Raw genomic sequence first — 13,431 nt, forward strand, 5'->3', positions numbered from 1 at the left:
TTTCACTTATCAAAAATATCATAAGGACATAGAAACACTGAAACAAAATGCATTACGCATAAAGCTTGATAAAGCTCCCCCTTGGATTTATGATGAATATTGGAACACTGATCAATGACTGAGCCAGAGCTTCCAGAAGGTGCACAGCTGGATTGGTCTATGATCATAAGCAGAAAAAACCTTTCACTAGACACCCCGTCCCCTCCTGATCCCCTTTTCAAATGATCCATTGATCAAATCACCATGATCAAATGATCAATGAATATGCAAACGGTGCCATGAGGCGTGCACAGAGAGGAGCAGGCTGTCCTCTCACAGGACTGCACTCCCAGCCAGGCACTGGGATGAACCTTCTGGCATCCCTCCACTCTCAGAAACAGATACAAAGGTGGGAAAAAGGGAAGCAACAAGAAAGGCAAAAAGAGAACACAGTTGGGAAGGAGCAGGTCTTGCGCTTCAAGGACAGAAGCTGCTATCAGACCATGAGTAACTGAAGTGCTTGGAAAATGTTTCTATTCAAGGAAATGCTCACATGTACTGAACACACCACCCCCACAGCACCCCCAACCCAGGGCTGCACAGAACAGCATAAGGGGGAAAAGCAATGGCCTGTCCCTCCTCTTTTACACAGGACATGGTGATGCTTGAAACATGTCACTATTCCCAGAGGAAGCACATCCCAACTTCCTAATTAAAAACGTCAAAACAATGCAACTTCTTGCTCTGCCTGTAACTTCAAGACCAAAATTCCCATTGCTGACTTCCTTTACCTTTTATTCGGTCTTCCCCAGTGAGCCTGTCTCCCTTGCTGCAGGGCTACCTCACGCACGCTGGGACTGTGCCCCTCACTGGCTAACCAACACCCTGTACCAGGGGTCCTGCATGCAGCCACCCCACTGCAGGCAGAGCCCATCTGCCCCCTGCTCAGGCAGCTCCTTGTACTGCCTGACCACTGGCAAGGACAGACAATGCCACTGGCACGGGGCACCTTTTTCCAACTCCTCTGCCTTCTGCTGAAAAAGGACAAGCAGACTGGGCATCACTGAGTCGATCGGTCAATCTCACCTGCAGCAGGTGAGCAATACTAAGTTATAAGCAAGTAAAAATAGGGTATTATAATAAAAAAAAATTTGGACTCTGATGAAAAACTAAAAATAACTAGGATGTTAACATTACTGGGAATAACCCCATGTTTATAGAACGTTGGTGCTTAGGTCAGCACTTAGGCAGAAGATGTCACAGCAATTAATTAATAGCTTTAGCTTGCTTTTTAAAACAAAGCAGTCTCAACTGCAACTTCTAACGTTTAGAAACATACTTACAGATATAAATTAATATACCATCACCACCATAACGTGTTTAAGACAAACTAGTCCCAATTTTCTAAGCATCATAATAATACAAATAATACTTTTACTTGAATGGTTTTTATTGATGTTTTTCAATCTTGCCATAAACCTCACAGAGCCAGGAGAGAGAAAATGCCACTGCAAACAGAAAACAGTGTGTGACTGATTTGTCTTTGCCTCTATTAAGACTTCTTTGCACTGTATTCTCTATAGGAATGGTTTATAAAAAGCTGAATAGAGAGTTTATTTAAAAAGGCACTGTTAAAAAGAAAATGAAGTGCTTGCTATTTTTCATGTGTAAGTGCAAAATGAAAGCAAAATACGGGCCTGGGAATAAGAAGGAAAAGAGGAGGAAAGTTTCACATATTCGCATAGCAGAATCTTTTAAAGGGCATCTGACCTGGAAGTACTTCTGACATGGCTCACGGGGCGTCAGCAATGCATCAGGATATAGATTATAATTTGAAATCTGAAAAGAGGGATCATTTAAGAATTAAAACCAAAGGAAAACACAAAATAAAATACCACATTTCAGATGTTCCTGAGAGATGTTAAGCATTCTAAACATACCCTGGAATGTAACAGTCAGGACCTTTTGAGCTTTCAATGATACTTAACAGTCATTAAAGTATGGGAGAGGCCAGTCCACAGAAATGAGAACAAGTAATTAAAAATAACTAAGACATTTTTCTTATTGTACAGTTTACTAGGAGCACAAGTTCAAGAATATTATCCCATTTTAATTAACATACTGTACCAAAAACTCCGTAACAATAGAAAATCTGGTGTTCTCCCCAGTTACTGAACTAGAGCTTACTGGGGAAACTGCATCAGCACTGAGAAAAATAAACACAGCAGTAAGGCATGTTCACATGAAAATTTGCAGAACAAGATCCAGCACCTGAAATTGAAAAGCATAGTCTGCAGGATTCATCCCACAGGAGGGTATCATAAAAAAACAAGTTAGGTAGCAAGTTAGCCCTGTACAGGACCTTTTCCTGGTCGTCTTCTCACCAGCCCCTTTTTGCCTTAAAGTCCCTGGTCTGGGTGTGAAAGACACACAACTGTGAGTCAAGGTACTTGTATGCCCTTACAGCATTTCTGCCATTATGCCTAGGAAATACAGGAAAGAAATAATACAAACCTCTTCACAAAGCAGACTGCCTTTCTGCAAGGATCTCCTGAGTACAAAACACCTAAGGACAAGCTCATACTGCGGGCCTGCAGCCTCAGGTCCTGTACACTACAGCCTAAGCAGCTGAAGAGAAAGCTTCTGTTATACAATGACTGCAACCCAACACAGCTCACTCCCTCCGCCTCAAAGGGTGAATTCCTGTATGAATTGACTTTTTTTAAAGTATCCCAACACAGTCTTCTCTCAACCTGCATTCATTCTTCAGCTATCAGCAGCTAAATGGTTAAACACATCAGCCAAATGTATCCTAACAAACTCTAGATTTACATTAACATTGCTGAAATCAGAATCAAGATTAGAAACTCTGTGTCAAGTGTCATCATGTTCCATTTTGCCTATGTATATACACACATTTCAGAGGATGGAAAATTCCCTCCCCACTTTCAGGAGGGAAAGGAAGGAAAACACTGGAATCAGGTGCTATGGTGGATCACAGCAACCAATGATGTTCCTACAGACAGCGGTTTTTGTTCTCACTGCTCCTTCCAGCAATAACATCTCTGCGGGACTGAGCTTGGAAGCTGGAGAGAGAAATCTCAGCAAAGCCAGGAAAACAAATTCCAACGGTGGGCAGAGCAGTTTTGGGAATACAAGAGCAGGAAAGGATCAGGGCTGCAAGCAGCTTGTCTGTGTGCTCTCAAAACCATCCGCAGACTCCTCCACACAAACCTCAGAGCTGCTGAAGATAGGAAGAGCCTCTCAAGATCCAAGCCCCCTGATCAAGCAGGGAATTATGGCTGCCCTTTCCACTCCACCCTGGCTCTGTCCTCCCAGCAGAACAAAATCACCACTTTGACCTGTTTGCTAAATGCAGTGTCTCCCATTTCCAGCTATTTCTGCTTCACCCAGTCCTACTGAAATCAGCATCCGGTAAGCAGCTTTCTGTCCTGGCTCCTCCATCCCCAAGAGGCACCCTGCCAGCCCCTGCTGCCACAATAATGACATTTTTCCTTTTAGAGCTAACCGTGCTGCCAACCTACTGCAACAGCCTAGCAGCAGTGCTGTCTCTGTTCTGGTGATGCTTTCATTAATGGAAATCCATAATGCTGATCTGTCTTTAAATAATGTTATTAAGGGAAAAACAACGTCAGATCCTGCAATGAGTTCTGGCACTCAAGTGGAGTTTGTATTCCCAATTTGCCATTTTCTCCCTCCCCTTTCTTACACAGCCAAATTCCTCATCCAGCAAAAATTCGGAGACAAGATGCCTCCCAGAATCAGGTTATAACAGCTACAAAGGAAAAAGAAAAACAACAAAAATAATAATGACAAAAAGAAACAGGCTAAATCCATTGTTCCTTTACCTATAATTTTATTAGGACAGATACACCTAAATAATCAGTGTATATTTGACTATCTGACTGAAACTCTGTGGCAAATGATTTGGGTCTTATGCTACGAGAGTATTCTTAAATCAAATGATCACTTGGAGAAATAGCAAGCTATTCTTCCATTTATATAAGGCATAACCATGACATGCAATCACGACTAATCCTGCATTTAGGAAGGGAAAAACCGAGATGGCATACTAAGTCTTTCCCAAATTAAATTTTCTCCCTTTAATTAGATTTCCCCCCCAGTACAGAATGGAACAGTCTGGCAGCAAAAACAGTGCTGTCACAGCAAGAAGATGGAGCATGTCTTATCTGTTGGCTACTTGCAAGCACAGATAATAAGACCTTCTGTCATCACATCTATACATTCACAAAGACGTTTGCTAAGTAAACCTTACTCGTCTTTTCTAATCCTGTACTCCTAAGCCTGTTTGGGGCCTTTTTAATCAATGTATAAATTACTCCATCTCTACAATGATGATCACACCCCAGACTTATTTAATTAGAAACAACTCTAAATGCACACTATAATATATAGAGCATATGCATAAGCTTCGTTCTGTCTTACACAGAGACACAAACTCAGAAATTCTAACTTAAATTCCTTAGATGACCAATAAAGCAAGGACACCTCTGTCTTCCATACCCTGCAATTTCAATCTCATCATCTTTTGCCATCCGAAAATAACTCTTACCACATCTGAAGGTAAACAACGTATAATCAAACCTGATCAGAATCACCAAAGCCAAAGCACGATGCCCTATGAAAAAGAAAGCTAGGATGAACTGTCTCAGGGAAACAAAAAGGTAACCAAACTGTTCTGTAGGAAAGGCAGCCTACCCATATGCCTAACGGAGTAACTGAAAGGAATTGATGGGCACGGATTGGTACTTTTTCAGCCCCACATAAATTTAAATGAGATCATTCGACAGCTCCTAAATTCAGCAGCTTCAAAAGATGATCAATTCCTTAACAGTGTTAAGGAAACGCGTGGGATCGGGCACCAGACTTCCAGCTGCTTGCCATGGTATTAGCCCAGTACCAACCTCTTTCATCAGGAAACACAGGCAGTGAAAGTAGGAAGGAGATTAAGCATAGGTCACAGCAGTATTAACAGAAGGAGCAAAAATGTTAACTGAGCCCCTGTCAGATGCAATGGATGAGTTAAGTTCCCACACAGCATCTGTGCTGGACACACAAAAAATAAATAATGAATTAGAGGATTATCATTAACCACCTCCCCACACATCCTGTCTCTGGCCCTGCTATTTGCAGCTTGCAAACACTCAGCTGTCCCTGCAGAGCCTAGGGCTCTAGTATGCAACACTGCACACTCCTCAGCACAATCCCCTTCTCTAACAACAACTATCTGCATCTACATAAATGCAGACATTTCAGCTTCTCTTTTTGAACTCACACATTTTAACAGATACACTTCCCTGGCATCACCATTTCACCTGCTACAACTTCATCTGCCCTCTGAATTACATATAACGTATTTATGGCTAGTTACACATTAAGCTCTTATCAAAGTTACCCAGAAATGTTTATACCCTCAAAATACCCGGACTGGTAGCAATAATTTTGAGCCACCTATTATCACCGTCTCATAGCTGGGGACTCAAAATGCATTTGAAAGAGCACAGTACTCCAGAATTGTTTTCTTGTTACTATATGTTCGTGCTTAGTGTCAAATTGGGTTCTAAAGATGAAAATACTGTAATTAAATAAATAGGAAATCTTTCAGTAGACTCTCTAAAACTCCATATGAAAAGAAATAAAGACTAAAAATACATGTGTATCAAAAGTTGCAATGTAAGGAATAAACCCCACTAATTTCATTCATAAGCATTTGCAAATAAATTCCAATTGCTAACAGTAAGTTGAGGGCTATGAGCAAAAATAAGAGAGTCCCAGTCTTAGTCACAGAACAGAGCATTAGATTGATTGCCAGGTTTTGCAAAAGGAGACTATCAGGGCTCTCAGGGAGAGGAAATTAAGATTTTGCACATTGACAAATTGCTTCTGCTCCACATACATTAAAAGCATTCTGTATCTCACCTAGGCAAGGTTATTATATATGCCATTTTAACTACATCTGCTAAAACTATCCTAAAGTTGAACTCCCATGTCCTACCCACATACCCCTTGCTCCCAGTAATGGAGCACAATGTACTTCAGAGCACAGGACACATCAAACAAGAAAAGGTCTCCATATTCCTAGTCCATTTTTCCATTAAAAGCTGAACTAAAGTAAGGCTCATTACACAAAGAGCTACATCACAGCAAGGCTGAAAGTTGCCTGCAAAGCTTTATATTGTCTTCAACTAAACTTTAATGGGGCAAATCAGTAATACTTGAAGACATACAAACAGTTTATAAATCCAAGTGTGGCGGTACTGCTGAAGCTGACAGAATGCTGAGAGATGATGAGGTGGCCACACCTTACAGCAACTCTCCCGATGTAATTATGGTACTAGAGTATGGGAACAACTTTAATCTTGGCCTGCTGTAGCAAGTAGAGCTCCCTAAGAATGCTGTTGTGCTACACTAAGAAATTTCTACCGATAGTGGTTGCACATAAATCAACCCCACATGCTCATAAATAAAATCAAAGGATTGCATTTGCTTTATGGTCACCGTAAACTGAACAGATCAATCCATAATAAAGTGGAAGGAGAACATAACCAAAAAGCAACTGCACTTAATTCCATTTGTATTAATTACACTGAAGCACGTCTAAATGTGGGCTCAGTTTCAACAAACTGCAAACTTGACTGTAGAAGACATCGAACAAGCTACTAGTATTACTTGCCTAAATTTCAGCATGGAATCTTGGTGCTAGCCAAAATCCTCTACTCCTGTATCTTTACCTACAAACTCACTGACCTTCACAAAATAGTTTAACACCAAAGGCACTGGGATGTCTGTGAAAGGGGACTAACACATGATGCAACTCTGGTACTGTGGTAGTTCTCTATGAACATGCACAACCCCAAGTGGAGCTTCCAGAAGCCTTCAGAGCACTGCAACCTCTGGTTTCACCATGCAGAACAAACAGACCTGTCAGGCTCCTAGGATAGGGGAACTATTTAATTATGCCAAGAAATAAAACCAGAAGCGACAATGTACACTTAGAATAACACACAGTTCTTCAAGAAAGCTTTTTATCTGTAGGCTCTGAGTCAGCTCCTATCTGCAGGACCTCACCCAAGAGGCCTCAATGAGGTTGTGAAGCTTCCTAGGAAAGGCAGAAAGTGAGGCTTTAACAGGGAGAGCAGTATTACTGGGTGCTTCTGTAATATTCTCTCCATTAATCACCTGCATCCCCACCTTCTCCTCAGCTAAGCAACAATTACGTGGAGCTTTTCAGCAACTTTACAGAAAACTGTCCCCCCTGAGCAAAACCTGTGCAGTGCTAAACCTCAAGTCTCATTTATACCAAGGTATCCTTCTCCAGGAAGAAAAGGTCAGGAGACATGGGAAAGAATTCTGCAGATGTAGAATTTTACTGGGATGCTTCTACCTAGAGCTGCATGGTAGATCCACTCTTCTCTGAGGGCCATGGTGCCGCTATAGGTGAGTTTTCTATTATTCTGGCAGTGACTCCAAGACAAGCCCACAGAGCCACCCCACAGTACGTTTTCACACCAAGTCATCTTGGGCTAACACCACCAATACAATTACTGACACTGGCTGAGATGGGAAGTTTGGGGGATTTTCTTCAGATGTTTGTTGTTATTTATGATGTCACCATTCTCACATTTGTTTTCTTATTTCACTGTAACAAAGGTAAGACTTTCCATCAGTTTCACTAAGCAACAGCCCACTTGCAACCTGCAGTGGAGGACTGTCCCAGTCCAAAGAAGGTCACAGTTTGGGAAGCTGAAGAGACACAGGCTGTCATGGTTTTACCCCGGCTGAGAGCCGAGATCCACGCAGCTGCCTGCTCCTTAAAGGACACAGGTAGAACAGAAATGTCAGTGTTCCTGGAGGGAAATCAAACCCCAAGTTTATAAAGTCAGCCCCACTCTCTCTGCCCACAAGAATACTAAATTATTTATAAGAGTAGCTGTAGCATGGGAGATGATCAGGAAGAACTGAGACTCAAACCTCCTCCCTCTGCAGTCCAAGGGAACGCCTTCCCACAAGGGCTATTCCATACTCATCTTTGATATACGAGCATTTCTTCAAAATGCTAGTTACCCAAAAAGCTCTGCTTGGGAGAGAGAGAGAGAGAGAGAGAAGGGGGAAAAAAAAGGAAAAAAAAAAAAATCACCCTCCATCAGTCATTTCTGAAATCAAACTCCAGTTAGAGCTAATAATTATATTGGCAGAACTATAGCAATAAATCATTCTATATAGATTCTAGTCTGAATCATTTTTAAGTAAGAGATTTCTAATAGTTCAAAAAGAAACAGAAGTCCACCTCTGCCTGCCACAAATCACGAGGATGACTTCCCAGGGGGAGAGGTGGTCCTGTCTTCTGCGGGCAGCGAGGGCTGGTCACGGAGCTCCCAGCGCAAGCGGGTCCCTTCCTTCTGGTGAGCGCTGACGTGCCAGCGCAGGGCTGCGCCTCCACCCCGCACGCTCCAAAGGTCAGCGCGTGCTGAGAACTACCACCCACAAATTCCTGCACTTCCTCACTTCCAGTGTCTTCTGAAAAGAGAGGGCTTGTTTGGCTTCTTTTAAAGCACTATCACAAAACTGTGTGGATTGCTATTTAAGCCCTTCCTGAGCATTAAATGCCAGCAGCATGGCACTGGAACCAATTCCATGTTCTCTGGAATGATTTGCTCAGATTTCACTATCTTACAAAACACTACTAAAATAAATTAATTATAATTCACTGGGACATGATAAGCATGGGCAACCTGTTAAAACATTTCTTCCAGACATACAAAACCCTTTTACTCTGTGCACAGAAAAAACCTGGTTAGTGTGAAAGAAGATTTGAGGCTACCACAACAGCAGCAGCATGGTCTCAAAAGAGCTGCTGCAGCCCATACAGAAAAGTGGGGGTTATAAGCAAGTATTAGAATAATATAAACAGAGCTCGGGAGGGATTAGTGAAAGAAATCTGTTTACAAAACCTAGCTTCTCAGTAGCTGCAGAGTGCATGTCCTTAGTCCATATTTTTCAGAAGAAAAGCACGGAAAAGAAAAAATAAAACCCACAAAACAGCACACAAGGGAGTGTTAAGTCAGCAGTGCTAGACAGAGCCAGGGATACACCCAGGACTGCCTTGTTTACTGTCAGTAATCAAGGCAGGTCATTGCTCTCTAATTGCACTTTCAAAAAGTCTGAAACTAGCATGCACCTGATAAAATTCACAACTTTCAACATTAGACTTTAAACACCTTGCTTCAGCACCTGTATTTCAAAGGTATTTCCTAGCACTGGGCTTCAAATAAGCTGTTTTCTATTTAAAATGTGAAATGTTTCCTAGAACATAAACACTTTTACTATTCTCCTAAGACTGCACACTATCCCAGTCATTAAATTTATGAAATCATAAGACAAAATTGTCTATGTCATTGATGTATGAAATATAATCTCACCACCAAAGATGCAATACCACTGCCATACTCCACACAGATCTAATTCTTCCCTTCACAGCCTGCACTTAGGTATATTCAAATATACATGCAGAAGATAAAAGTCAGGGACTAAGGCTTAATGCTGCACAGTGTCCTTAATGGTACAACATTAGGATTGCAAGAACTGGGAATGTGAAATACAATAGCTGAGGTGGTGCAATTACTCATTATTTATGCAAAGAAAACAAAAGCAAAGTTACGTATTTTGCCAGGACTTTCATTGAGATCTAAATCTGCTATCAGAGATTTCGTTCTCATCTACATTTCCCAAAGACTGGGCAATTTCAATGCTGTTATTGTTAGATACTGAAAGTGATTGTTATGTTAGGCACCAGGAAGTTGCACAAATCATACAGTAACAAAACCGAAATTTAAAACAAGTTTCCTGGCTTAGAAACCTTGACAGGTTAAGGAAAAGGAAAACTTGGCTTAACAAAAGCATAAAGCAATCATGAAGTAGATATTTTGACATCTTTATCCTCAAACAGAGGAAGCTCTGGCACCAATTGATTCTGACCCAAGTTTTAGGTCTGGCAGATGATGATGAACTGCTCAGCCAGACACCAGGAAAAAGTCCTAGGCTTTTCTGCTAAGAATGTAATGCCTGGACATGCTTGAAGGCTGGGGTCTAGATTCAATGTGAAGTGATTCAAACTGAGCAGTCCAATTTTGTACTCTAGCTCTCAGCCACCAGAGACCTGTCAAAACTGTAATAACCATTTATTTGTTCCATTCTAGAAATACCCCAACATTAATACTCAAGACAAACTCTTCAGAAAAGTTGTATACAAATTGGCTCTAATGCACCATTTTACTATACATCTTCATGACATCTACGAATAGTCTGCAGCAAAGAGTAAAAACCTTTTACGCCTTCCTAGGATATAGCCTTGTGGTTAAGGAAAAATCCCACAAAGTCAAGTTCTGGATACAGGACATCACCACACAGTTCCTCACATCTGATGGCACAGCCACCATAGTTTGTTTCTGTCCTGCTGCAGCTGGAAGTTCTCACTGCAGTTTACTACTTACATCAGCCCACACAAGTATGTGTGGAGCTGGATGCCTGAAATGTCTCAGGCTTTTAAAGAAGCCCTTAAAGATACAGAAAGGACAGTATAGAAGTGAGAACTTCTTAAGCTGGCTTTGATACCAAGAAAAAACCATGTGGGATCATGTTGTTCTGCTACAGCAGAAAGAAGAGTGAATACAAATGTTAACCTACCACAGCTTCACCTCAGCAATGTGAGGTATCAACAAAAAGCACACAATGACCAACAACAGCCTTCCGGAGTCAGGGCACCACCCCACAGAGCTCTCCAGGGAAGGTCACGTCAGCTCATGTCACACAGCCTGCACTATGGAACCACCATGGTGTGGGAGCTGCCATCTGCACTAGCGGGAAAGAGGTCTGCTTACTCAATGGAAGGGTGCAGGTGATAAATTTTAGGAGTTGGCTTTGCAATTTTATAGAAGGCAACCTCCAGTAAGAGACAATGTAATATAATCCAAGAGGATACAATTCAGAGAAAAACACCTGAGTAATATTGAACTCAAGCATATAAAAAATCTGGAGACAGCTGCAAGCAACTAAAGCTATAGCACACCATGACATTTTAGGGTAAGCTCAAGTAGTTTGTTAATTTGAAGGTATCTGGTACTAAGAACTTGGGATGGGAGTAAACTTGTGGCACTAAAAACTTAGGATGGGAATAAACTTTTGAACCCTGAAGTAACTGAAGTTGGAGACCTTGAAACAGCACGGAACACAGCACACTGCAGTAGATTTGGTCAAGTCACACCACAAGCCACTTTTTTTTAAAGTTCTAAAAAACACCTTTGCAGTTTAAACATAAATCAATATACTTACCATTTGGGTACACACAGAGGAGAGCTGGCATCGATTAGAATATGTCAGCACCCTTTAGAAATACTATTTTAAAATTTATAAACTTAGCAGCCTTCAGAAGTAATAAAGCAACAAATAAATTAGACCCAACTGCATACATACATGAGCTGCTTGGCCGATAGTGAGCCCCCGGGTACCGCCTGCCCATAGTGCCAGTCAGCACATTACCGCACGCTGTCAGCTGCTTTCAGAGTGCAGATCGAAACGCTTAACTGAGGGAGGAGAAGAAGAAGAAGAAAAAAAAAAGAAGTGAAGATTTAGTACAACAGCTGTATCTTTTTCATTAAAATGCTAATGACCCCTACAAATTTCAGTATAACTACATCTATAAATTATTCATAGTCATGTTGTCAGAAGAGATGAACTGTTGTGCTACACATGCAGCACAAATTTATTATTAGTGGTTGGCCTCCATTAATAAGCTCACATAAATTTTAAGGCACAAAGAAGTCTCAGGTCATACAGTAGCATCTTTTGGCCCATGATACAGACCGAACAAACACTGCAAGAAAGAGTTTGCTTTTGGCTTTAAATACAGTTAGCCAGTAGGTGAGATTTAACAGCAGCGTTGTCTTAAATTCTGCGAGGCAATCGTTATCCAACAGGCTTGTGAACAGCTTGCCTTAGGAGCAAGACTTGTCCGTGCTTTGATTGCTTTGAATCTCTCCCTAAAACACAAAGTGTCTTCACAAGAATGCAGGCGATTTACTAGTGTCTCAGTTTTCTCAAAGCATCAAAACCCCAAGCAAACAAGCAGCGCACGGCACATCATATTGTCAGTTTGGACTATCAAACCCCAAAGCCAAAAGCTTAATTGAAATGCTAGCAAACCTGTCAAAAAACTAGCATAAAGCCTTGTAGTCTAAAACAAAGTCCCACTATTTCTTTCTATGGTGTAAGATTTTGTACTCAAATACAACTTTCAGCTGATTTTCAGCTTTACATTTTTCTTAGCACATATCTGAACAGCCTTCATGTTTCCCAGATGCCTTCCAATATACATTGCATAATAACCATGCAATTTATAAAGACACATTGCCTTTTATTTCATTCCCTCCCTTGACAGAAGGGCCAAAAAAAGCAATGAATTCTGTTTTTTCCTAATTCATTAAGGGTTTTTACTGTCTCAGGCTGCAACTTACAGGCATAAGCTTGGTACATCCAGGAAATGCAAATATCAGGACATAGATGTAACATCACTGCACCAAAACTTGGAGAGTTCCACCAATCTCCAGACACTTCAGTTCCCTGATCGAGACCACCACAAGTTTACTCCTGAATTAGGGAACCCTTTTATATATATATTGGTACCCACACAGTTCTCTGGTGAGCTGGTCTGCGAGCCAACAGAGCTGAAAGCTGCACACAAAGATCTATTTTCAGCCAGGTAAGTCTCCTGGCTGGGTGCTCTGCATGAGTATCAGTAGCCAGTGAGGACAAGTAGAAAGATTGGGCCCACAGCAGCCGGTGCTTTAAATACCTTAAAATACAATCTCACTGCATTGCTACAGCCACTGTGGATTCCTTGTGAAATAAATATAGACACCTGCAAGGTTGCCTATCTGACAGTGCAATAACAGGTAAAGATCTCCATTATTTCCCAAACCAATGCTGACAAAGCCTGTCCTGTTCAGCTCTCCTTAACTGAGCAGGTTCAGTGAATGGGTAAGGCAGTACCCTCTGGTAACAAAACCAAGAATTCTGGCTGTTAAGATGAAAAGCGAGCAGTGAACAGTACAATTAATGCTCAGGCAAAACCCCCTGCATTTCTTTTGCAGGACAATATGGGACAACTCCTTGCCATGGGCCAAACAGATCTTTTCAAATGCCTGTGGTGGCCTACTAATTCAGCACATCATAATGTTGTGCAGAGATAAAGGTGCAGAAGGCTGCTTCCCTTTCCTAATCTAGAGGAGTAACCCCCACACACCGCAGCTACTAGCAGAAAAAAAAATTAGGCTTGCCCTCACCCCAAATTCATTAGCATTTTAACTTCCCTCAAATACCAATGCACCAAGTTCATAACCCATCACAGAGCATAAC

At 41.5% G+C, this 13,431-nt stretch overlaps 1 protein-coding gene across 3 annotated transcripts in view; it reads right to left on the minus strand.

Moving 5' to 3' along the window:
• APBB2 (amyloid beta precursor protein binding family B member 2) overlaps positions 1 to 11,536 on the minus strand; it is a gene marked incomplete at its 5' end in the record, with an annotated part of 107,279 nt that extends 95,743 nt beyond the window's left edge. For all 3 annotated transcript variants that reach the window (XM_084266901.1, XM_084266900.1, XM_084266899.1), the window contains one exon: positions 11,491 to 11,536. In XM_084266901.1, coding sequence (XP_084123027.1) covers positions 11,491 to 11,536 — 46 coding nt within the window. The remainder of the gene's footprint in view (positions 1 to 11,490) is intronic.
• Between the last annotated feature and the right edge of the window lie 1,895 nt (positions 11,537 to 13,431).

This window comes from Gallinula chloropus, assembly GCF_964237585.1.
Source record: "Gallinula chloropus genome assembly, chromosome: 7".
In the NCBI taxonomy this organism is placed as follows: domain Eukaryota; kingdom Metazoa; phylum Chordata; class Aves; order Gruiformes; family Rallidae; genus Gallinula; species Gallinula chloropus.